Source organism: Watersipora subatra, chromosome 4, assembly GCF_963576615.1.
Source record: "Watersipora subatra chromosome 4, tzWatSuba1.1, whole genome shotgun sequence".
NCBI lineage: Eukaryota > Metazoa > Bryozoa > Gymnolaemata > Cheilostomatida > Watersiporidae > Watersipora > Watersipora subatra.
The window spans coordinates 56,171,234-56,198,528 of record NC_088711.1 but is presented as its reverse complement, the minus strand read 5'-3'; the positions used below and the strand labels follow the sequence as shown (position 1 = coordinate 56,198,528).

The 27,295-nt window shown below is 34.0% G+C and overlaps 1 protein-coding gene across 2 annotated transcripts in view; it reads right to left on the bottom strand.

The window, feature by feature from the left end:
* The window catches only part of LOC137393022 (FHF complex subunit HOOK interacting protein 2A-like), a 48,730-nt gene continuing 21,435 nt past the window's right edge, over window positions 1-27,295 (bottom strand). For both annotated transcript variants that reach the window (XM_068079403.1, XM_068079404.1), the window contains 11 exons: window positions 13,731-13,826; window positions 12,002-12,195; window positions 10,914-11,099; window positions 8,509-8,683; window positions 7,973-8,168; window positions 4,763-4,847; window positions 4,557-4,647; window positions 3,254-3,388; window positions 2,112-2,252; window positions 1,349-1,452; window positions 1-1,085 (listed from right to left, as the gene is read on the bottom strand). In XM_068079403.1, coding sequence (XP_067935504.1) covers window positions 977-1,085; window positions 1,349-1,452; window positions 2,112-2,252; window positions 3,254-3,388; window positions 4,557-4,647; window positions 4,763-4,847; window positions 7,973-8,168; window positions 8,509-8,683; window positions 10,914-11,099; window positions 12,002-12,195; window positions 13,731-13,826 — 1,512 coding nt within the window. In that variant the 3' untranslated portion in view covers window positions 1-976. The remainder of the gene's footprint in view (window positions 1,086-1,348; window positions 1,453-2,111; window positions 2,253-3,253; window positions 3,389-4,556; window positions 4,648-4,762; window positions 4,848-7,972; window positions 8,169-8,508; window positions 8,684-10,913; window positions 11,100-12,001; window positions 12,196-13,730; window positions 13,827-27,295) is intronic.

Genomic DNA, 27,295 nt, shown 5'->3' with positions numbered 1-27,295 from the left:
TTCTGTAACATATTTATTGCCAGTATAACAAAATAAATAACTTTTTAAAGAAGACGCTCCATAAACAGATTAAAACCCAAACAATGCCAGGTAAACAAGAATACACAAATATAAATATAAAGGCTTGAATGTACCACCCATAAATAACATCACATTTCGTGAATATAAAAATTAGTGACACCTAGCAGGCGGTACTCCGACACTTACCAGGCAGTGCTTGACTATAATTCTCATAAGTTTATATAAGGTGATGACTACATAATATATTCATGTTGCTTTGAATGTAGCCAAATACATTTACATGCATCCATCTTGAACTGGAAATAAGAAATCGGTGGATGGAATTGTTGTCATGGAGTATCACAACAGTTAAATAAAATTAATTATTCTGTGTAGTAAAATATAATTTATAGGGCAGGCTGAGTATCTATACTTGTGAAACTATTAACAAAAGACGACTATTTGCATGAGGTATACCGCCGACTTTTTCTTTATACAGAAACTGTCAGTTTTGAAAGCCAAAATAGTAGGTATTTTTTGACAAAAAGCCTTCAGTTTAAATCAATTTTTCTCTGGTCCACAAGAGAGATCAACCAATTGGAAATGGTGTTACTTGTGCACTCGACAGATCATTGGAATTGGGTTCGAAAAATTACATTCATGACTTTTGCAGGCTTTTTTAAAACTGAAAATTGTTTTTCAGATGAAATTATTAAGTTAATTTCAAAAGATTTGCTATTAAAGACCATTGTTACTTCTGCAAATACGAAAAAAAGACAACTCCTCATACAACCACTTTCTTACACCACTGGTAAAAATAGCCTAGTTTTTAGCTCAACCCACAATAAAACCGCGCAGATACATAAAGATGCACATGTTTATGTAGAATGCAAAAATATACGCAACGCAAAACGCGTATGGGAAGGAGTAATAGTAATCGTATACAATGGACAATGCTGTTGAAAGGTTGAGTTGGTCACATGAGAATATGATGCTTTGCGAATGAGATGGCAGCTAGCTCCTTACAGAACTCCTCCAAGACAATAATTGCACCTAAAAATCTGTCCTCATCCACTGTAATGTCACTAAAATAAAGAATAATTGACCAACTACAGCGCAATTAAACAGTCAATAATTCAGTTTTGTCTTACAGATGATCGTTAATCAGCAAATACCAAAACTATCTGTTCTGTGAAACAATATTATTAAAACGCAAAACATCTTCATTACAATTAAGTTAAAAAATTTTTATCAATGTTTGTGGTCAGGGAGTTTTCATTCAGTTCAGGGCTCAAACCATAAACCACACAAATGACACGGACCAACCACCAATCAGCTGTGCACTCACCTAAAATCACCTCCAAACACTCCCATGAGTAGGTTACGTTTCTTTATGAGCTTCTGGTTAATATTCTTGCAGTTTTTACAGTGAACTGTAACCAGCTCCAGGAGCTGTCAACACAACATGTAAAAGTATTATAACTCATATATTCTAGCTGTCAGTTGCTAGCAAAATAAAACCAAGTTCATTGTACTGCAGTAGGTGCCAATTACTACCATAAGAGACATGTCCGTTCGTCTGTACGATGAAATGGAGGTTAGAAAAAGGAATGCTTAAACCGGTATTCAAACTCATGACTTTCGACTTGCTTAACCAACACTCTACCAACTGCACCAATCTACCACCTTGCCCAGAATACATGCAATCGTTCAGTGAATTTTACATGTAGTCAAAAATTTTAGCCATGATCGTCATGGCTAATTTTACATATTAGCCATGACGATCTTTTACAGTGCATCAGACCGGCACGGTACTAGTTTAGTATAATGGAAGACTCACACATGATAATACGATGGACAAATGAAAAGATTTTTTCAAATCCTATTGAGAATTTTCGTACATCACTTATTTCTGGTTGGACATTGAACTTATGCTGAGTCAACTACTGCTGTTTGTATTTTAAAAGAACAAAAAGTTATCAAGTTTTTGGATTTTTGTTTAAGAACTATGGCTTTGAATTTGCTATTTTATACATATGTATCCTAGAGAGCATCAGTTAAGTGAAAAATCAAGTAAATAGTAAAGATAGGCAGAGTAACATAAAACATACCTCTTTGAATGCAGTGCGAAGGTTGGTGACCCCGTCCCGCAGTGGAATGAATGGGTTAAGCATATACTCGTGTATATGCTTATGAGGAAGCAAGGCTACCTTAGAGATAATGGAAGTCAGTAAAAGGTTGGTGCTGTATGACTGCAACAGAGGAGGAGTCGACCACTGTATACTACTACTGGCTTCACTTAATAATAAATGAAGCGAATAGCTAATGGAGGCATGAAAAATTCAAAGTTTAAAAAACTGAAAAAAATGTGCGATGCTTTTAGGCATTGTTTCAAAGTACCAAACTGTAAGCTTTATTCTCCGAACTTTTATTCAGCGAATCAAGAAACATTACGAATTGAATTGTTGGATCGAACAAAAGCAATCTGAGCTTTGTATTGGAGTAACATAAATCACTCACTTCATCTCTCACTCACCCATGAGCTCAATTGCATCCTATACCTATTTATGAACCCCTTCAAATTTCTGTCTATGCCTTTGAGAAATTATCTTCACCTTCACCTAAGATTTGAGTGCTTTACCTAGACTCTGCCGATAAGAAATGGTTCGAGACAAACCTGGAGGAGATGAAAATCATCACAACTCACCTTTTAAATTTGAAAATTTTGTTACTAAACAAAACTTTATGCATGAGTACAGTTTCCATGGCAACACAGACATGGTAATATTATTCAATGTAACCAACCATAATAAGAGCTGAGGCTTGATGATCGACATACTTGTCAGCCGTGACCCAGTGAAGAAGGGTTTTATAGTGATAGTACTGAGTCTAAACTGTTTATATGATCTGTTGAGTGTTGATAGACGAAAAGATAGGTGAAGTTAAATTGCTAAAATCTCAATAACTGTTCACAAATATATTTGAAAACCTTTGGAAAATTAAATTTCATTATAATTTAGTAAATACAACATAAATTCACCACAAGAAATACCGGCTAAGCTGCATGGAAAAAAGGAGCTAAACCAAACATTCCCATTTGCATTTTATAATAAGGTTCACATTTCAAAGCTGTCCTCCTGATTCAGATGACATCCAGTGTAAACCACATCATATCTTTTCACTATCTTTACCCATCTTACCTGTTAGGTCTGGTTTCTAAAAGTTACCTATGTGATGCCACGACTTAACTCACCTGTTCTGTCATCTGAGCAACTCGCCCAAACAATATCCGAAGAAAATAGCCTTCAAAGAATTCTGTACTAGACGTGAGAGGTTGAGGAGCTACTGGCCACACCCATGAGGAACAGAGGAGGTTCATGGCAGCGAACTGGACAAAAGTAGAGATATAACTGTCAGCAGTATTCATCTAATGACTCATAATTGCTGCACACTCTGACATGGCTATACCATCTACATAGAGAGTCTACACTAAGAGATTCTGTGTAGAATTTTAAATAGCGAACTACATCAATTTTGCTAATGGTGATAGCTGACTGTCTATTGCCCCAATCTTAAACACTGCTAAAAGGCATCGAATCTGCTCGCAAATACTTCAGTTTAGAATAAATTGCTAGATAAAAGTGGAATGGTGAGATTTGTAATTAGCTGTTTTAAGTTTAATAGTAACAGCTAGTTAATTAAAATTAGAAAACTAAGACACTAAATATTCCTTGTTTAAACAGGTAAACAACATGCTTAGCTTGGTTACAACAAAATCATTTCAGGCCATTTTACTAAAAATGTTGCATCTCCTGCGCTAAACTCAAAAACCTTGATTTAAGGAGGCAGAGTACTGCTGACATTGATTGAAGGATGGGACAAATCCTCAAAACCCTCATGACTCACTGAGCATGACTCACAGAGGAACAAACAACTTCTCAATCATTGACTGACTCCAATAGTAAACCATAACAATAAAGTAAGACTATAATTGAGAAGCCAGTAGTAAAAGTGCTTAAGTCACATTCTCACAAAGCTGAGGTATCATATGTAAACACCAGTTCAATACAAATACTTTATGGATTTTATTAGTTTGAACACAAAAAATATGTAAAAAGTAACTTGGCCTAAAATAGTGCTTACTTTTGATGATTCAACTTTTTTTAAGAAAGTGAATTGAGCACTTTTAGCATTGGGCTCTACAATTTTTCAAATAGAAATTAATAACAGCAATGAATACAACAAACAATAATAATATATAAGAACACCCTAGGTATACACGATGCGTAAAGTCACATGACTAAAGATATGCGATCGAATGATTTTTACACTTTGCAATGGACCAATGTTGACCTACAAACATCATAAAAGAGTTGACATAAATGTTTGAAATGAACTCAAGTATTGAGTTTAACTCAACTCGAATACTCAAACTGCCAAATTGAACTCAAGAACCAGCAGGCAGCAGATGCCAATACATCTATAATCAGTTTGATTAGGTATGTTAGGTGTACAGTCATAAATGAACGGATAAAAATTCCCAAATCATAGATCACCTGTTTATGAGCGTCATTCAGGTAGATGTCATATCCAGAATCAGCCAGCTGATACGAAGACTTGATTGATTCTGGCAGGAGATTAATGTAACTAAAATACAACAACTCCATCAGATCCATACATAATAACTGCCTTCCAGAAGACTGGTAGTGACTGGATAATGACAAAACTAACTGGACTCAAGTGAAGTTGTCTCACTACTCACTAGTCAGCTATGCTGCCAGCAGACATGGACTGTTCACTATCATCTTCTTCAGTGTTAAACAGCTTTGCGTATTCTGCCTCTAGATCTACAATAAACGTGTAAATCAGAAATCAAAGAGTGACAATGCTAAATATGAGAGGAAACTAATCACAAGAGAAGACAATTGCTTTTACAGCGTCATTAGCTAGGTGTCAACATGGAAATTGTACTTTATATTTTCATGGCCGAGCCTTGACATACCAAATTAATCCATATAATGTTGGCATGCCAACTGTTGTACACGAGAGCAAATATTTTTATAAAAAAAACTTATTTCATTTATTGCATTCAAGAGCTTTAAAACTTCATACAAGTTATCTATATATAAACTGTAACAAATCTAGCGCAATCAGGCCCGTGTTCCCTGGGGCGGCTGGCCGGCTGAGCCGTTCCGACTTTTTAGCAATTTTTGGCGGCTAAGTACAGTCAAACTAGGATAACTCGCCCTCGGATAAAATGTAAAATTTTACCACGAACACTTGGTTAACTCGAATGGATTTGTTTGGTCCGCTCCCACGTAATGATAAATTGCTTTAGATAACTCGACCTCAACAGCATTAACTTGAACAGTTATTTACCCAACGGCTACGGGATTCGTTTTTATCGATGTAGAGTATCACTTTATTACAAGCCATATAGATAAATGTCAACTTTTAATAATTATTGGGCGTCATTATTATCATCATCGGCAAAATATTCTTGTTAACGAGTTTTATAAAGGTTTGCAAAAGATAATGTTTTAACAAACATTCGCTTGGCAATAGCCCCCCCGAAAGCGTAGAAACCTTAGGATGAACTTAAAATAAAATTGGCAAAATTGATCTTTGTTGAAACGCTCAAAAGAAAAAGATGTATTTTTTCTGAGCGTTTCAACTGCGGTCAAGTTTAGCCTATTTTAATCTGAAAACGTCTTGGCGGCCACATCACCTAAAACAAACAAATCTCAAATAATAGAAAAAATGTTTATACTTTCCGATAAAATTTTTTAAAACTTTACATGAGATGCCCGGTTGAGGCCCTACATAAAAGAAACTGTTGAGAGGGGCTGACACGACCCCTCCAAACCCCCAGATGCTCATAACTCATCGCCTAACATTAGCCACCCCAACTTGCTTAGCCGCCCCAACTTGCAACCAGGGAATACAGGCCTGAGCGCAATTATATGCATGTATATGACATTTAAACAAACACATTACAAAAAGCTCTTTTCATATAGCTTTATGTAATACATTTTCTTTTTACATAAAGGATTCAAGCAAGAGGCAGACGCATAGACCTGTAGCCTTCGTGATACGAAAGACAGAGGGGGCATATGTAAAAACAGTGAGAGGAATATGAGGCTAGTTTTACTTAAACTTCACAAATGTTAACTTGACAACTTTTTTATATTTTCCTGTTTATTTATAGCCTAATTAGTATTCCATTTTTTACTATCACAGCCTGCTTCTCCGCTTTCCTTAATTTCAGGTTATTTTCTTTTCTTGGCATCACTATCACTTTCTTCCTCATAATAGCTACTAATTGACTCTGCAAGATTTTTTTAGAGTTGTTTGCGCATGTTCTTGAATTATCATGTTTAATTTTGAAGGAAGTATGACCTCCCTTTTCTCACCACTACAACTACTACTCCTAGTCTTGTTAATATTAATGATTCAGATTCAATAATTCAAATCCTGAAATCACTAAATAATGATATGGTAATACTGTTAACAGGCATCAACATTTTATAACTGTTGTCTCAGTTACTGGCAAAAGTAATTTTACAATAATAGGCTAACTGAAAGTTTGTTTTATATTCTAAAAACTATTCAGTAACAAAAATACATGAGAACCGGAATGATGCTATTTGGTTTGTTTGTCAATGTTTAGGCTCCACTTCTTAATGCTTTGAACTGGGTTCATTCAAGAGTTTTTAAGCGGGTTATTAAAGCACTTACTCTTCATTACTTGCCAGACTACAAGCAGCCATGTTCAAACCTTATACAGAAATGGCTGAACATATTTTAAGTAACAGAAATGAACTTTTTCACAATAAATGCTTTTTTATATTTATTTATTAGAAACACGGTAAGGACCAGAATATAAAACTTTGGAAACTAAAAACAAGAGATTAATTATTCAAAACTATGACAAAAAAGAATAGAAATAAAATGCGGTAAGACCACAAATCACTCATAAATTTCTGAATGAATCCGGTTGATAGCATTAAGAAATGGTACCTCGACTTTGGTGCCAAACTTTGACACCAAATAGTACCAGACTCAATGAGACCATGTCTCTTAATACTCCTATTCAATTACGAAGTCCAAATCCAAAATCATTCATTTATTTTTCAAATCAAATTCTCAATAACATAAATCACTATAGATTGGATACGGTTGAAATAGTTGCGTAATCAAATATTCAACTAACCACCGATTAGGGCAGCGCATGACTGCCAGAATTTTAAAACTAAAGTAAGTCATGAAGCACTGCTTAATAATATTCACTAGCTGAGAACTAAACCATATGAAGGAGCGCTGTGTACATATGTACTTATTTACAAAGATAAGATGTTTTGAGAAACTTCGGCCACCGTATGTTGAAAATCACTTTAAATTGTGCAGCAAATACTTAAACCGCATAATGAAAATCCAGTCTAACTGTGGTTCTGCGGCTATATTGACCAATTGCCATATTCAGTGTAATACATAATAGAATCATAGAGCCTTTTTTAAACGCACCATTGAATCTAGGCTAACAGCGTGCAGAAATCTCTAAAAATGTTGATTTGAAAAAGAGATTAAATGTAACCTTTTAGTAGTCAGCCGGTTTCTGACTACTCTTCTGGTTACGAAACACCACAATAACGACCAAAGACAACAAACCTTGTCAACACTGGTAAAAAAATTTGAGCCACTTTTTACCTTTAAATCCTAAAATCTTATCGACGAAACTTGCATAAGAATTATTGAAAAAGTCATTCAAACTCAAAAGACGTAAGTGGTACAAACGGGCTGCTGATGATGTAATTGCTGACATCATACTTTGCTGAGATCATACTTTGCTGACATCATACTTTGCTGACATCATACTTTGCTGACATCATACTTTGCTGAGATCATACTGTAAGATTAAACACAATCAGACTCGAGATGACCACAGACAGCCATGCCGTAACTATCAACTCACCTGAACCTGGAGAAACTGGAGTTGAAGGAGTGGAGACTTTTGTAGGTTCTGTAGTCTCTTTCTTACTATCCTCTGGTAACCTTGACTCGTCATAATAGCCTCTGGGCACAAGATATTTAGCAAATAGCTCCATGACAGTCAGTTCAGCAGGCTTTTGCAGAAGCAGATCGAAGAGCTTAAGATTTAAACTTCCTACCTGTCCAACAAACAGCGTGCTTTCTCAGACTATAATTTTTGAGAATCTTTTGTGAATTTTGCAAATAAAATTTTCAAATCGATTTGTATTAGCAGAAGAAAAGATTCAAACTGATATTTGAAATATAAAATTGAAACCAGTAAATACATGAACTACAGTAGGTAAGAGATGCTGTGACTCTGTTGGTAAGACACTTCTGTCCAAAGTAACGTACAAAAATTCAAGCTAAACCAAGCTAAAAATCAAGCTAAACAAAACATTTATTAAATAAAAAAGTCCCGACACTTCGCCCCATGACCTGACAATTTACCCTTCTCCACATCCCACGAGTTCAACATACCGTTTCAGAGGGGTCATCACAGCGCTCTATGAGCGTGCGACTAAGAGTCCTGAGGCTAGGTTCCATATCTACCTCGAAGATATAGTCACTAAATCCCTCATTCAGCAGATCGGTGTCGACAAACTGGAGAGCTTTACAGAGATAAGCTGTAGCTGCCATGAAGTGTTCCTCAGAGCTGCCATCACAAAATATTGCATATAAGTAACTTGTAGTAAATCACAAGTTAAGGAACATAGGCTAAAGGTCATTTGAACATTGAAAGCTTGATACTACTAATCTAGCAATTACGAGCATAAAGAGAGATGCCTGGCAACCGCCGAGGTCAACTATCATGGATTTTTAGATCTACAGCCCAATCATATTTAACAAACCTCACAAGTGTTGATTAACTTGCTACAGAAAGAGTTACTATTTTAGAGCAGCTCGCCTTAGTACCTATACAAAAGCATTGATCACGGACCACAGAGTTGACAGATTCATCCTAATTTTGCAACAATAAATTTAGGATATTGGGCTATCACTTTTTCAAAGCAAATGAACTAGTTAGTTTTTCTGTTACTCAGACACATAGACCTATTAACTATACTGTAACTATAACTATAATGTGTAACTATAATGTATAGTTAATAGGTCTATGCTAAGACATCACAGCATAAAATCGCGATTTTTAAACTTTTTTTCATTTTAGGATAGACGAAGAAAAAAATTGTAAACAGCGACCTGAATGTATTTCTGCTAGGAAATACATTTTTGTCAAAATGCGAAAACGATAGCATTATCTTTTCCAGTCAGTTTCACTAAACTGAAGCAAGAATTAAACATGGCTTTTGTTTGCCAAATGATAGGATGCTTTTGCAGGATTTTTTGATACCAAAAATATTTAAATTAAAGTTTTATGACAGAAACTCTAGCTTTTACAGGAAAAATACAGAGTCAGCAGACAGACAGAGTGTGAGTAGGCAAAAAAAATTTGGGCATGAATTAATTTCGTCAGAATGAGCGAAATATTCTGTAGCAAGAGGTAAATGAGAAGCATCAACTGCGAAAAGCTAATTTTAGATAATAAGCATAACCTGGCTAGAGATTGAACCAACAAACTTCCCCCTGTAAGTATTGAATTTAACCACTGAGCAATGTGCCAACCAATCAAGGTAGTGCAACTCCACAACACAACATAAAGGTTGGCTAAACTGGCAGATACTTGACAAAATTGTAGAAGAATATGCGCAAACACTGGTCTAACCAGCATATCCATGCGCATCACATTGGTATCAATTTGTAAAGCTTCTGTATCGCTCTAACCCTTGAGGCTAATTATTATACTGATGAGCATAATTCTTGCATTTTAATAGGTTACCAAAGATAGTAAGCCTGCCTTTACAACAAAATAAAACCAGTGTGTTTTACTGAACAATAAACAAGTAAACATAAAACAATACTAAAACATTGACTTGTATGATTGTCCTGCGTAGTTACTATCAGCCTGAGTAGCCATATGATCACAATAAGATTACAAAAAGCTGGCTATTTTTTAACATACATGTATAACTTAACTAGCTGTGCTTCCCTTCTGTGATTAAAAATCAGTTTATAAACAATGAGAAGTAATGAGAGTTGCCTGCCACTTGCTATCAGCCTGGCACATTGCCAATGGAAAATTTCAGTAAGCTTACTAATAATAGCTAGGGCTTCTAATGACGGTACGCCATGACGCAAATACCATGACTGCGTCATATAGCAACATATATGGCGTAGGTAGTCTATCAATCTCTGTAGCCCAATCGCTACAATGTTAGACTGGTGAACGGGCGAGTCCGAGATCAAATCTTCTTCGGTACGGATTCTTTATTCCAAGATTCTAATAATAGCTATAGCTGGACATACCGAAGGAAAACAGATGACTTGAGAAATATATATATATATATAGATTACTAATTTAACATGTAACTTAATTACTAATTTAACATATAATTTAATAAGTAATTTAACATATAACTTAATTACCATGAGGTTTAGATTCAGTTGACTAAAGCATATGCATGCACATATGACTGATTACACCTGATACTGTTAAGGAAGTTATAAAAATGAATTGTTATAATGACAGGTTTGTAATTTTCAGGAAGTTATAAAATATAAAAAGTGGGTGATAACCGAATTAGCCTATCATATACGAGACATAAAAAATGCTCTGAACAAGGGTAATGGATCATGGGATATGATGCAGGCAAATCGGAATCACATATCAAACATTTTTATTTGCGGGCTTGCATCTTTGCAAAACATTAACCTCCAAAATGCTAGAAAAACAGGTTTTGAGCAAACATTTTGAACAAACTTAAGTCATTATAAATGCATAGACATGGAGTCTAATGAATGATCACCCTGTAGTTAAGTCTACCTACTCCTTGAGAAGGTCGGGCGTGAGTGCGGGCTCGAGGAACTGGCGGCGAATGGTGATCACAAGATGCTGTGCTATGAGTGGGTGAGCCTCCTTTATGAGAATATTGCAGTAGTCAAACAGTGACAGGAAGTTGACTATGTGTCGCTGACCAGGAAACGCTGACTCACTTATTTTCATGTGGTCCATTCTGTAACAGAGAGTAGCCTGTGATCTGTTGGCTAATTCACGAGACACACAGACATCCTCGCACCATAGTAATAGCTGATTATCATAAACCACTGCCTAATAAGTAAACAATTTTTAAATTTGGCTAAAAATTATGCCATGTAATGATGAGAGTAAATAAAAAACAGGTGATAAGGTAAAAATAAAATGTCAGGCTAGACCTCAACGTTGCAAACATTCATGATTAATGGGCATCGCAAGATTTTTTGAAGGAAGCAAAAGAGGAAAAGAATGATAGTTGCAAGTTATTCCTAATTTTAAAACTAAGGGTCAGCAAATAAAAGTGTAAGTAATAAGTGATATCTCAGCTTAACTTAATAGAGAATAAAATATAAGAGATAAAACTTGAGCAGTGTTGCAGACGATTGTACCCAGTGACAGTAATAACTAATTCATCCAGTGGCTCAAGGAAGGGTGCAAAACCATAAAAATTTCTGCACACACAGCATTGTAAAATTTTACAAAATAAACAAGCCTTATTGACTAAATTTATGATAAGACAACTCCCTAATATGGGGTAAATAATATGATGTAAGATGACTCAGTCATGTGCTTATTAATAAAGATGGCAACTAATGCATCTGATATAGGTGAGGGAATGCAACTCACCTATGGTCAGTTGTCACTGTCTGGTTACAAAATGGTCAGTGGTAAAACTTCTAGTTTTTGTGGTAAGACAATTCCTTATGTCGTTAGGAAGACAACTCCTAATGTTTTATGAGAGAAGACAACTTTCTAGCTGACGGTTACCAGGAGATAATCAGGTTAATAGTAAACACATGAACTATTCATACAATCAGCCAGTTGTGCTAACAAATGCTGACCAAACGCCTTAAAACAAAAACGTAATAGTTTCTCACTCACCCCCATCTTGCTTCCACAGCGTCAACACGAGCTGGGTCTATATTCCTGGGTAGGTTTGTGTAGGCCGTGTTGAGCCATGTGGCGATCTCATGCAGAAATTTTGTGTTGTTAATCACAGCTTTGGCAGCGGCCTCCTCGGGTAGGCTAGTGAGCAATATCAGCCCTTCACAGCACTTGACAGCCACACGACTATCCTGTGAGAGGAAAATGGTGCTCAGTCAGTGATTGCAACTGTATCTTGTATAAAACTTACATGCATTTCAGTTCATAGAGCATACAGTTAGCTAATGCATACAAACATGCATGCGTATGTATGTGTGTGTACTTATGTACATACATACAAACATGTAAATTCTATCAGTTTTTAATTAATACTCTAGTGGTAGCTACTTCCTGCTAGTATCAAGAGAATTAATGGCACAGCGAAGTTGTGCTCTCACAATAAATAAACTAGACTCCCTATTTGACTGATAACCTAGACAAATCCCGACCAGTTTGTCAGAAATCAAACTGTATACTAAGGGACATATGATGCAGAATGTAAATCCAGCACAAGTGTTTATTATTAGAAACAAAAAATACAATTTAACGCAAAATAAAAATTTCACAAATATTAAAGCATATTTTTACATTTTGCAAATATAAACATCTTTTATACACATAAATTGTATAAATAATTATAAATATATAAAATACGTAAATATATATTACTGTGAATATAAGTATTTTCCGGTATATATATTTTATATAAATATATTTTCTTTTATATTTATTAAAATATGAAAAAGTAGAAATTATGCACGCAAACGAAAACAAAAAACTTAAAATTCACTTTAAGATTAACCATCATCTGCACTTTTTCACGCATGCAGTGGTGTTTTCTATTTCCTGCATAGCTGTTGCCATGTCGATAACTACTGAACACTTGTGTAAGACTGAATACGCTAAATGTGGTGGTATGTATGAGCAGATAGAAGTCACACAGGTAGCTACTAACTATAGTAACTCAGATAGTAACTATAGCGAAAAATTGAGCCAACCATGACTGAGGTATAAACAGACTCCTATACGTGAGCTGTCAGACAACACAAACTGTATTCAATACAATCATTGCTTTTATAAGTACTTACAGAACAGAGATAAAGATCTACATGGTATTTGACACGTTTTGTGATGTTCCCGCCAATTCAGACAAGTTATTTGTTTCAGAACACATCAGAATTATTTATGGCAGTATCAGACATAGACCAACAGTAATATATATAATATTATTTCTATACCTTGAAAGGTTTACTCTATTAAATTTGCGTAAAATAAATTTACCTTACTTGATTCAATGAAACCTAAATAAATATTTATGAAAGTTGCAAGAGCATCTACAAACTTGTCCAAAATAATGTTCAAGACTGACAACCATTTAATCATTATTTTAATAGATTTTATCAACTTTTCTCAGTTGTTAACTGACTCATATCTTAACTTATGTGGCTGATATCCATGTTCCACTGCATTCATTTGTCATAAATATCCCTTATCAGGGTAAATACATCAAATCGATTGAATGGTTTTCACTGACCCACAAACAGCAGCAACCATGGATAAACTGTACTACCACTAACAAACTGCTCTCATTGTACTTACAACTGTACTTACAACTGTACTTACAACTGTACTTACAACTGTACTTACCAATATATAACAATACTGACTATAAATACTGTTGACTTACTGCACTGTGACTCATGGATAATAAGGCATCAACTAAACCAAACTCCAGTTGGTTGGCATCACCCTGACCCAGTTTCTGGCTGGTTGCCTTTGCTTCCTGTAACACCATTCATCTTATAGTAACTGCACTGACAGCTGGTATACATGGTACTGAGCTGGTGAGCAGAAGTAATAATATTACAAGTTCCTTTCAGGCAAAATATAACTACAGTATATATGTATACAATATTTATAAATCTCAAAGTTTCTCATTCGTCTGTCCAGATATAGTGATTAAAATTGAGGAATGAAATCAATGCACTTCAAACTGGGTTTGAACTCACGCAGATTACATCGTCTAGTTTTCCAACAAGTGCACCTAACCACAAGGCTACGCCATTCTTATCATTCTCATCACTGTTACCATATATACTGCATACCCTTTTCATAAATGCACATGCTAAATTAATAATTAATATAGTGCGCCTACGGGTTTTAATGCTCCTGTAATAAGATTTTACGAAACATGAAGACAATGACACAAAGACTTTATGAAACACGATGCTTTTTCATCTTTGCCATACTAGGGCTAATTTGTTTTCTGCCATATCAATAAAAATTTCTATCGAAATTCAAATTTGGCAGTTGGTATACTGATTATGATGAAAATCTCGATATGCTAATTGCCGAAATCCCTCATCACCTGGAAGAGATATACAATGCTCGCTATCTCAGTTCAGCATTATTCATTATAAGTTATAATAAAAACAAATACAAAAACATAAGTGACAAAATTTTAGCCCATAACAAAGTTGAAGTTTAGTAAAATGCATACTAAAACTTAGTTTTGAGCATGTGTTAAGCTATTTTAGTTAAAGCTAAATTTTCGTATGTATTTCACTAAACTTTAACTTTGTCATAGGTTAAAATTATACCAAATATTTGTTTTCAAATTTGTTTTTACTATAACTTACATATAATGAATAACGCTGAACTGAGATAGTGTTTCAGATTTATTACAAGCAGTGTCATTGTGTGTCGTTAAACTAACAAGCTTAGCTTTTAGTTACAAGCATTAAGATTATCTATGACTTCAGCTTATATAGACACTAGCTCCCAACACTGGTCATTAATTGGTTTGCAAGGCCACCTCAAAGGATTACTTGAAAGTCTGCCAGTTTTTCAACTTCTCATCATAAAGAACATCCGAACTTATAAATACCATCTTTACTGGCCAGATTCACAACAGCTAGTGTTTAATAGATCTCAATTACTTAAAAAATAGAAAAAGCATAATATTATTATGCTTTATTATTTATCTTGAGGTGTTGACTGATGTTCTAAAAAAAGGATCAAGGAGATTGACCCACCAGAAGCTGAGATATAGCCAGCCAAACACAGGTCTACCTAATAACGAATCAGAGGAAAAACCCTTCAAAAATCCCGAGAATTGTGACGTATGAAATCGACTTATTGGAGATGTGCCGGAGTTGCGCACCCTTACCGCCATTACGTATACTGATTGTTTTAGGCTACGAGATGTGAAATGCTTCTCGCGATAGCAAAGAATTTACAGACTAGCTCTGGTTTCCCAGGAAAACCAAGCAAACATTATGTGGTAAAGGCATTTGCCCACAACTCCTTGCCAGGATTTTTCAAAGCAGAAGAGCAGATTTTCACTATTGTGCCTCAAATTTTAACTCGATCTTCATGTATATGCTCCGAAGATCCTCTGCTCAACGAACGGGGCGTGTATAGTCTATATTATACGATATCCGTGATTTGCAGTTTGTTTTGAATAAGAAATGGGAATGTGAATTTTTGTTCATTCATCATCTTTCTACTGTGTACCTACTGCAGCATTCAGTTGATTTGCATGATTATCGTCACTATTAACAGACTGTAAGTTCACTACAGCCATAATTTTAAAAAGAATAACTTGACTGTGCTGCTCTTGCTGTAAGAAAAGAAAACGATAACTTTTGATTTGATTCTTCTATTTATTAATTATCTATGATTAATTTTTATGATTAAATTAAAAATTTATTTTTTATGATTAATATAATAATCATAATGCATATTATACAAAATAATAATATAACTGTGTATAGAATAAATGATGTAACTAATATAATTTGTAGAAAATTCTAAATGATAACCGAGATTGATGATTGATTTAATTGATTCCATTTTTTAGCTATAGATAAAAAAAAATCTGAACAGCGCTAAACATGAGTCTGAATAGGAAAGCTAAGCGAGAGAACAACAAAACTGAGCTGAACTAGCAAGATAGCGAAATATTGCGAAATAATAGATGGGTGTAATTATTTCATGCTAAAACTAATCTACATGTCAGAGGGACTGGTTCGGAATTCTCAGAGCAATGATTGTTAGGCCCAATTTGATTGTTCTATACTACCAGGGATTAAACCAATTAAAATGCCGTGATTGCTATAGGAGAGCGCATTAGTTGGCTTAATTGACCAATGACACACAAGTCGATTTCATACATCATATATTGATGCTAATATGAGGATTACCAAAACACTTATGTCTTTTGGTAGACCTGTGTTTGGCTGGCTATATCTCAGCTTCTGGTTGGTCAATCTCCTTGATTCTTTTTTTAGAACAGTCAACACCTCAAGATAACTAATAAAGCATAATAATAATATGCTTTCTCTATTCTTTAAACTGGGGCAAGTCTTATCAGTGTTTGGAGGATATCTCCTAACTATTGGCGCAATTAAACGAATAAAGTGAATAAACCAAATCAACTGACAAGAACACCTACCTATTCGTTTGTCGCCATCCATACATCCCAAACAGATACTAGAACAGATAGCGAGTATCGTATATCTCTTTCAGGCATTGTGAAGGGATTTCGACAAAAGCATATCAGCATTTTTGTTATTTCATTGTAATCAGTGCGCTGGCTGCCAAATTTAATTTCGAGAGAATGTTTTGTTGATATCGCGTGGCGAAAGACTCTTAAGTTGAAAAAAACCGTCTTTATATGGGGAGGATGAAAAAACATCGTGTTCCATATAGTAATACTAAGAAAATCTTATAACAGGTTATCCTGACCCGAGGAGGGCACACTATTAATTAATAATAGAAAGTACGCATTTAGCATGTGAATACGGTATGATAGGTCCAACAGGATTCTAAAGACTATATAGCTCAGTGGGTAAATGCATGGTTAGTACCTTATGGTTGCAATCACTGTGAGTTCAAATCCAGCAAGCAGTGAGCTTTTCATTCCAGAATTTTAATAGCTATAACTGGACAGGCAGACATCCAAACAGACGACAAACTTTGAGAAATGGAAATCTAGATATGTAAATCTTCATTAATGTTTTTATTCGAGTGTATAAAAAAGGCTCTACAACTTTTAGACGCCATAAAAGCACCCACAGTAGAGAGTAACTAACTCAAGGGACATGTAGTTAATTAAAAGATTTTAATATGCACGTTTACAAGGTCTGACCATCGATATTTTGGTTTAATTACTTTACGGTCTGACTACAAAAATACATTTTTGTTTGAGATACCCTATTTAAATAATATATAACAGCAGTCAAAGATCTGGATACAGAATTTAAGCAAATGAATTGAATCCACTGATCTGCTATTTCAGACGTGAAGCTAATAGAGAACTCTAGTCTACCTATTGATAAATGATATTTATAGCTACTTATATAACTTCCTCAGTTTAGCAAACTGAAAGCTTTAGGATCACAACTTGGTTCAATGTTTTTTTTATAATTTCAATGAGATTGGAAGTTCCTATCATATCAACAAATCTGAAAATTATCGTTGATACAGAGAGTGAAGCGATTGAAGAGTATCAAGATATAAATAGAGGATAGAACAGGGAAGCGGGAGTGTATCATGCTGAGACAGAGAGCCCTTAGATAGAGTAAATCAAACATGCAGGACTCAGAAATTAAAAGAAAAACATGATTTAATCAAATATAACATAACATTCAATGATATAGAGTAAAAACGAGCACATTGCAAAAAATATTAGTCCAATGTGCAGACAACTACCAATCAGATGCTGAAGGAACAACAGTGTAACAGTCAAATGCTTTTTTTTAAAAATGCTAAGAACGGCCAAATGTAAAGTCCTCAACTCGTGTAGCAACATGCACATACTCCGCTAACACTGCGTGACAGATAAAGCCTTATTAAATAGATAGTCTATTAAGATAAAGTCTATTAAACAGAGGTCTATGGTTCAATACTCTATGGTTCAATACTCTATGGTTCAATACTCTATGGTTCAGTAATCTATGGTTCAATACTCTATCGTTCAATACTCTATGGTTCAATACTCTATGGTTCAATACTCTATGGTTCAATACTCTATGGTTCAATACTCTATGGTTCAATACTCTATGGTTCAATACTCTATGGTTCAATACTCTATGGTTCAATACTCTATCGTTCAATACTCTATCGTTCAATACTCTATCGTTCAATACTCTATCGTTCAATACTCTATCGTTCAATACTCTATCGTTCAATACTCTATGGTTCAATACTCTATGGTTCAATACTCTATCGTTCAATACTCTATGATTCAATACTCTATGGTTCAATACTCTATGGTTCAATACTCTATCGTTCAATACTCTATCGTTCAATACTCTATCGTTCAATACTCTATCGTTCAATACTCTATCGTTCAATACTCTATCGTTCAATACTCTATCGTTCAATACTCTATCGTTCAATACTCTATCGTTCAATACTCTATGGTTCAATACTCTATGGTTCAATGCCCTATGGTTCAATACTCTATCGTTCAATACTCTATCGTTCAATACTCTATCGTTCAATACTCTATCGTTCAATACTCTATCGTTCAATACTCTATCGTTCAATACTCTATCGTTCAATACTCTATCGTTCAATACTCTATCGTTCAATACTCTATGGTTCAATACTCTATGGTTCAATACTCTATGGTTCTATGGTTCAATACTCTATGGTTCAATACTCTATGGTTCAATACTCTATGGTTCAATACTCTATGGTTCAATACTCTATCGTTCAATACTCTATGATTCAATACTCTATGATTCAATACTCTATGGTTCAATACTCTATGGTTCAATACTCTATGGTTCAATACTCTATGGTTCAATACTCTATCGTTCAATACTCTATGATTCAATACTCTATGGTTCAATACTCTATGGTTCAATGCCCTATGGTTCAATGCCCTATGGTTCAATACCCTATGGTTCAATACTCTATGGTTCAATACTCTATGGTTCAATACTCTATGGTTCAATACTCTATGGTTCAATACTCTATGGTTCAATATTCTATGGTTCAATACTCTATGGTTCAATACTCTATGGTTCAATGCCCTATGGTTCAATACTCTATGGTTCAATACTCTATGGTTCAATATTCTATGGTTCAATACTCTATGGTTCAATACTCTATGGTTCAATACTCTATCGTTCAATACTCTATGATTCAATACTCTATCGTTCAATACTCTATGGTTCAATACTCTATGGTTCAATACTCTATGGTTCAATACTCTATAGTTTAATACTCTATCGTTCAATACTCTATGGTTCAATACTCTATGGTTCAATACTCTATCGTTCAATACTCTATGATTCAATACTCTATCGTTCAATACTCTATGGTTCAATACTCTATGGTTCAATACTCTATGGTTCAATACTCTATAGTTTAATACTCTATCGTTCAATACTCTATCGTTCAATACTCTATCGTTCAATACTCTATCGTTCAATACTCTATGATTCAATACTCTATGGTTCAATACTCTATGGTTCAATACTCTATGGTTCAATACTCTATGGTTCAATACTCTATGGTTCAATACTCTATGGTTCAATACTCTATGGTTCAATACTTTATGGTTCAATACTCTATGGTTCAATATTCTATGGTTCAATACTCTATGGTTCAATACTCTATGGTTCAATACTCTATAGTTCAATACTCTATGGTTCAATACTCTATGGTTCAATACTTTATGGTTCAATACTCTATGGTTCAATATTCTATGGTTCAATACTCTATGGTTCAATACTCTATGGTTCAATACTCTATCGTTCAATACTCTATGATTCAATACTCTATGGTTCAATACTCTATGGTTCAATACTCTATGGTTCAATGCCCTATGGTTCAATACTCTATGGTTCAATACTCTATGATTCAATACTCTATGGTTCAATACTCTATGGTTCAATACTCTATGGTTCAATGCCCTATGGTTCAATACTCTATCATTCAATACTCTATGATTCAATACTCTATGGTTCAATACTCTATGGTTCAATGCCCTATGGTTCAATGCCCTATGGTTCAATGCCCTATGGTTCAATACTCTATGGTTCAATACTCTATGGTTCAATATTCTATGGTTCAATACTCTATGGTTCAATACTCTATGGTTCAATACTCTATCGTTCAATACTCTATGATTCAATACTCTATGGTTCAATACTCTATGGTTCAATACTCTATGGTTCAATACTCTATGGTTCAATACTCTATGGTTCAATACTCTATGGTTCAATACTCTATGGTTCAATACTCTATGGTTCAATACTCTATAGTTCAATACTCTATGATTCAATACTCTATGGTTCAATGCCCTATGGTTCAATACTCTATGGTTCAATATTCTATGGTTCAATACTCTATGGTTCAATACTCTATGGTTCAATACTCTATGGTTCAATACTCTATCGTTCAATACTCTATGATTCAATACTCTATGGTTCAATACTCTATGGTTCAATACTCTATGGTTCAATGCCCTATGGTTCAATACTCTATGGTTCAATATTCTATGGTTCAATACTCTATGGTTCAATACTCTATGGTTCAATACTCTATCGTTCAATACTCTATGATTCAATACTCTATGGTTCAATACTCTATGGTTCAATACTCTATGGTTCAATACTCTATCGTTCAATACTCTATGATTCAATACTCTATGGTTCAATACTCTATGGTTCAATACTCTATGGTTCAATGCCCTATGGTTCAATACTCTATGGTTCAATACTCTATGGTTCAATACTCTATCGTTCAATACTCTATGATTCAATACTCTATGGTTCAATACTCTATAGTTTAATACTCTATGATTCAATATTCTATCGTTCAATACTCTATGGTTCAATACTCTATGGTTCAATACTCTATGGTTCAATACTCTATGGTTCAATACTTTATGGTTCAATACTCTATCGTTCAATACTCTATCGTTCAATACTCTATGATTCAATACTCTATGGTTCAATACTCTATGGTTCAATACTCTATGGTTCAATACTCTATCGTTCAATACTCTATCGTTCAATACTCTATGATTCAATACTCTATGGTTCAATACTCTATGGTTCAATACTCTATAGTTTAATACTCTATGATTCAATATTCTATGGTTCAATACTCTATGGTTCAATACTCTATGGTTCAATACTCTATGGTTCAATACTCTATGGTTCAATACTTTATGGTTCAATACTCTATGGTTCAATACTCTATCGTTCAATACTCTATCGTTCAATACTCTATGGTTCAATACTCTATGGTTCAATACTCTATGGTTCAATACTCTATGGTTCAATACTTTATGGTTCAATACTCTATCGTTCAATACTCTATCGTTCAATACTCTATGATTCAATACTCTATGGTTCAATACTCTATGGTTCAATACTCTATGGTTCAATACTCTATCGTTCAATACTCTATGGTTCAATACTCTATGATTCAATACTCTATGGTTCAATACTCTATGGTTCAATACTCTATAGTTTAATACTCTATGATTCAATATTCTATGGTTCAATACTCTATGGTTCAATACTCTATGGTTCAATACTCTATGGTTCAATACTCTATGGTTCAATACTCTATCGTTCAATACTCTATGGTTCAATACTCTATGGTTCAATACTCTATGGTTCAATACTCTATGGTTCAATACTCTATGGTTCAATACTCTATGGTTCAATACTCTATGGTTCAATACTCTATGGTTCAATACTTTATGGTTCAATACTCTATCGTTCAATACTCTATCGTTCAATACTCTATGATTCAATACTCTATGGTTCAATACTCTATGGTTCAATACTCTATGGTTCAATACTCTATGGTTCAATACTCTATGGTTCAATACTCTATCGTTCAATACTCTATGGTTCAATACTCTATGGTTCAATACTCTATGGTTCAATACTCTATAGTTTAATACTCTATGATTCAATATTCTATCGTTCAATACTCTATGGTTCAATACTCTATGGTTCAATACTCTATGGTTCAATACTCTATGGTTCAATACTTTATGGTTCAATACTCTATCGTTCAATACTCTATCGTTCAATACTCTATGATTCAATACTCTATGGTTCAATACTCTATGGTTCAATACTCTATGGTTCAATACTCTATCGTTCAATACTCTATCGTTCAATACTCTATGATTCAATACTCTATGGTTCAATACTCTATGGTTCAATACTCTATAGTTTAATACTCTATGATTCAATATTCTATGGTTCAATACTCTATGGTTCAATACTCTATGGTTCAATACTCTATGGTTCAATACTCTATGGTTCAATACTTTATGGTTCAATACTCTATGGTTCAATACTCTATCGTTCAATACTCTATCGTTCAATACTCTATGGTTCAATACTCTATGGTTCAATACTCTATGGTTCAATACTCTATGGTTCAATACTTTATGGTTCAATACTCTATCGTTCAATACTCTATCGTTCAATACTCTATGATTCAATACTCTATGGTTCAATACTCTATGGTTCAATACTCTATGGTTCAATACTCTATCGTTCAATACTCTATGGTTCAATACTCTATGATTCAATACTCTATGGTTCAATACTCTATGGTTCAATACTCTATAGTTTAATACTCTATGATTCAATATTCTATGGTTCAATACTCTATGGTTCAATACTCTATGGTTCAATACTCTATGGTTCAATACTCTATGGTTCAATACTCTATGGTTCAATACTCTATCGTTCAATACTCTATCGTTCAATACTCTATGATTCAATACTCTATGGTCCAATACTCTATGGTTCAATACTCTATAGTTTAATACTCTATGGTTCAATACTCTATGGTTCAATACTCTATGGTTCAATACTTTATGGTTCAATACTCTATGGTTCAATACTCTATCGTTCAATACTCTATCGTTCAATACTCTATGGTTCAATACTCTATGGTTCAATACTCTATGGTTCAATACTTTATGGTTCAATACTCTATGGTTCAATACTCTATGGTTCAATACTCTATGATTCAATACTCTATGATTCAATACTCTATGGTTCAATACTCTATGGTTCAATACTCTATGGTTCAATACTCTATGGTTCAATACTTTATGGTTCAATACTCTATGGTTCAATACTCTATCGTTCAATACTCTATCGTTCAATATTCTATGGTTCAATACTCTATGGTTCAATACTCTATCGTTCAATACTCTATCATTCAATACTCTATGGTTCAATACTCTATGGTTCAATACTCTATGGTTCAATACTTTATGGTTCAATACTCTATGGTTCAATACTCTATGGTTCAATACTCTATCGTTCAATACTCTATGGTTCAATACTCTATGGTTCAATACTCTATGGTTCAATACTTTATGGTTCAATACTCTATGGTTCAATACTCTATGGTTCAATACTCTATGGTTCAATACTCTATGGTTCAATACTCTATGGTTCAATACTCTATGGTTCAATACTCTATGGTTCAATACTCTATGGTTCAATACTCTATGGTTCAATACTTTATGGTTCAATACTCTATCGTTCAATACTCTATCGTTCAATACTCTATGATTCAATACTCTATGGTTCAATACTCTATGGTTCAATACTCTATGGTTCAATACTCTATCGTTCAATACTCTATGGTTCAATACTCTATGGTTCAATACTCTATGGTTCAATACTCTATGGTTCAATACTCTATGGTTCAATACTTTATGGTTCAATACTCTATCGTTCAATACTCTATCGTTCAATACTCTATGATTCAATACTCTATGGTTCAATACTCTATGGTTCAATACTCTATGGTTCAATACTCTATCGTTCAATACTCTATGGTTCAATACTCTATGATTCAATACTCTATGGTTCAATACTCTATGGTTCAATACTCTATAGTTTAATACTCTATGATTCAATATTCTATGGTTCAATACTCTATGGTTCAATACTCTATGGTTCAATACTCTATGGTTCAATACTCTATGGTTTAATACTCTATGGTTCAATACTCTATAGTTCAATACTCTATGGTTCAATACTCTATGGTTCAATACTCTATGGTTCAATACTCTATGGTTCAATACTTTATGGTTCAATACTCTATCGTTCAATACTCTATCGTTCAATACTCTATGATTCAATACTCTATGGTTCAATACTCTATGGTTCAATACTCTATGGTTCAATACTCTATCGTTCAATACTCTATGGTTCAATACTCTATGATTCAATACTCTATGGTTCAATACTCTATGGTTCAATACTCTATAGTTTAATACTCTATGATTCAATATTCTATGGTTCAATACTCTATGGTTCAATACTCTATGGTTCAATACTCTATGGTTCAATATTCTATGGTTCAATACTCTATGGTTCAATACTCTATGGTTCAATACTCTATGGTTCAATACTCTATGGTTCAATACTCTATGGTTCAATACTCTATGGTTCAATACTCTATCGTTCAATACTCTATGGTTCAATATTCTATGGTTCAATACTCTATGGTTCAATACTCTATGGTTCAATACTCTATTGTTCAATACTCTATGGTTCAATACTCTATGATTCAATACTCTATGGTTCAATACTCTATGGTTCAATACTCTATAGTTTAATACTCTATGATTCAATATTCTATGGTTCAATACTCTATGGTTCAATACTCTATGGTTCAATACTCTATGGTTCAATATTCTATGGTTCAATACTCTATGGTTCAATACTCTATGGTTCAATACTCTATGGTTCAATACTCTATGGTTCAATACTCTATGGTTCAATACTCTATGGTTCAATACTCTATCGTTCAATACTCTATGGTTCAATATTCTATGGTTCAATACTCTATGGTTCAATACTCTATGGTTCAATACTCTATCGTTCAATACTCTATGATTCAATACTCTATGGTTCAATACTCTATGGTTCAATACTCTATGGTTCAATACTCTATGGTTCAATATTCTATGGTTCAATACTCTATGGTTCAATACTCTATAGTTCAATACTCTATGGTTCAATACTCTATGGTTCAATACTCTATGATTCAATACTCTATGGTTCAATGCCCTATGGTTCAATACTCTATGGTTCAATACTCTATGGTTCAATACTTTATGGTTCAATGCCCTATGGTTCAATACTCTATGATTCAATACTCTATCGTTCAATACTCTATCGTTCAATACTCTATGGTTCAATATTCTATGGTTCAATACTCTATGGTTCAATACTCTATGGTTCAATACTCTATCGTTCAATACTCTATGATTCAATACTCTATGGTTCAATGCCCTATGGTTCAATACTCTATGGTTCAATACTCTATGATTCAATACTCTATGGTTCAATACTCTATGGTTCAATGCCCTATGGTTCAATGCCCTATGGTTCAATACTCTATGGTTCAATACTCTATGGTTCAATACTCTATCGTTCAATACTCTATGGTTCAATATTCTATGGTTCAATACTCTATGGTTCAATACTCTATGGTTCAATACTCTATCGTTCAATACTCTATGATTCAATACTCTATGGTTCAATGCCCTATGGTTCAATACTCTATGATTCAATACTCTATGGTTCAATACTCTATGGTTCAATACTCTATGGTTCAATACTCTATGGTTCAATGCCCTATGGTTCAATGCCCTATGGTTCAATACTCTATGGTTCAATACTCTATGGTTCAATACTCTATGGTTCAATACTCTATGGTTCAATACTCTATGGTTCAATATTCTATGGTTCAATACTCTATAGTTCAATACTCTATCGTTCAATACTCTATGATTCAATACTCTATGATTCAATACTCTATAGTTTAATACTCTATCGTTCAATACTCTATGGTTCAATACTCTATGGTTCAATACTCTATCGTTCAATACTCTATGATTCAATACTCTATCGTTCAATACTCTATGGTTCAATACTCTATGGTTCAATACTCTATGGTTCAATACTCTATAGTTTAATACTCTATCGTTCAATACTCTATCGTTCAATACTCTATCGTTCAATACTCTATCGTTCAATACTCTATGATTCAATACTCTATGGTTCAATACTCTATGGTTCAATACTCTATCGTTCAATACTCTATGGTTCAATACTCTATGGTTCAATACTCTATGGTTCAATATTCTATGGTTCAATACTCTATAGTTCAATACTCTATCGTTCAATACTCTATGATTCAATACTCTATGATTCAATACTCTATAGTTTAATACTCTATCGTTCAATACTCTATGGTTCAATACTCTATGGTTCAATACTCTATCGTTCAATACTCTATGATTCAATACTCTATCGTTCAATACTCTATGGTTCAATACTCTATGGTTCAATACTCTATGGTTCAATACTCTATAGTTTAATACTCTATCGTTCAATACTCTATCGTTCAATACTCTATCGTTCAATACTCTATCGTTCAATACTCTATGATTCAATACTCTATGGTTCAATACTCTATGGTTCAATACTCTATGGTTCAATGCCCTATGGTTCAATGCCCTATGGTTCAATACTCTATGGTTCAATACTCTATGGTTCAATACTCTATGGTTCAATACTCTATGGTTCAATACTCTATGGTTCAATATTCTATGGTTCAATACTCTATAGTTCAATACTCTATCGTTCAATACTCTATCGTTCAATACTCTATCGTTCAATACTCTATCGTTCAATACTCTATCGTTCAATACTCTATGGTTCAATACTCTATGGTTCAATACTCTATGGTTCTATGGTTCAATACTCTATGGTTCAATACTCTATGGTTCAATACTCTATGGTTCAATACTCTATGGTTCAATACTCTATCGTTCAATACTCTATGATTCAATACTCTATGATTCAATACTCTATGGTTCAATACTCTATGGTTCAATACTCTATGGTTCAATACTCTATGGTTCAATACTCTATCGTTCAATACTCTATGATTCAATACTCTATGGTTCAATACTCTATGGTTCAATGCCCTATGGTTCAATGCCCTATGGTTCAATACCCTATGGTTCAATACTCTATGGTTCAATACTCTATGGTTCAATACTCTATGGTTCAATACTCTATGGTTCAATACTCTATGGTTCAATATTCTATGGTTCAATACTCTATGGTTCAATACTCTATGGTTCAATGCCCTATGGTTCAATACTCTATGGTTCAATACTCTATGGTTCAATATTCTATGGTTCAATACTCTATGGTT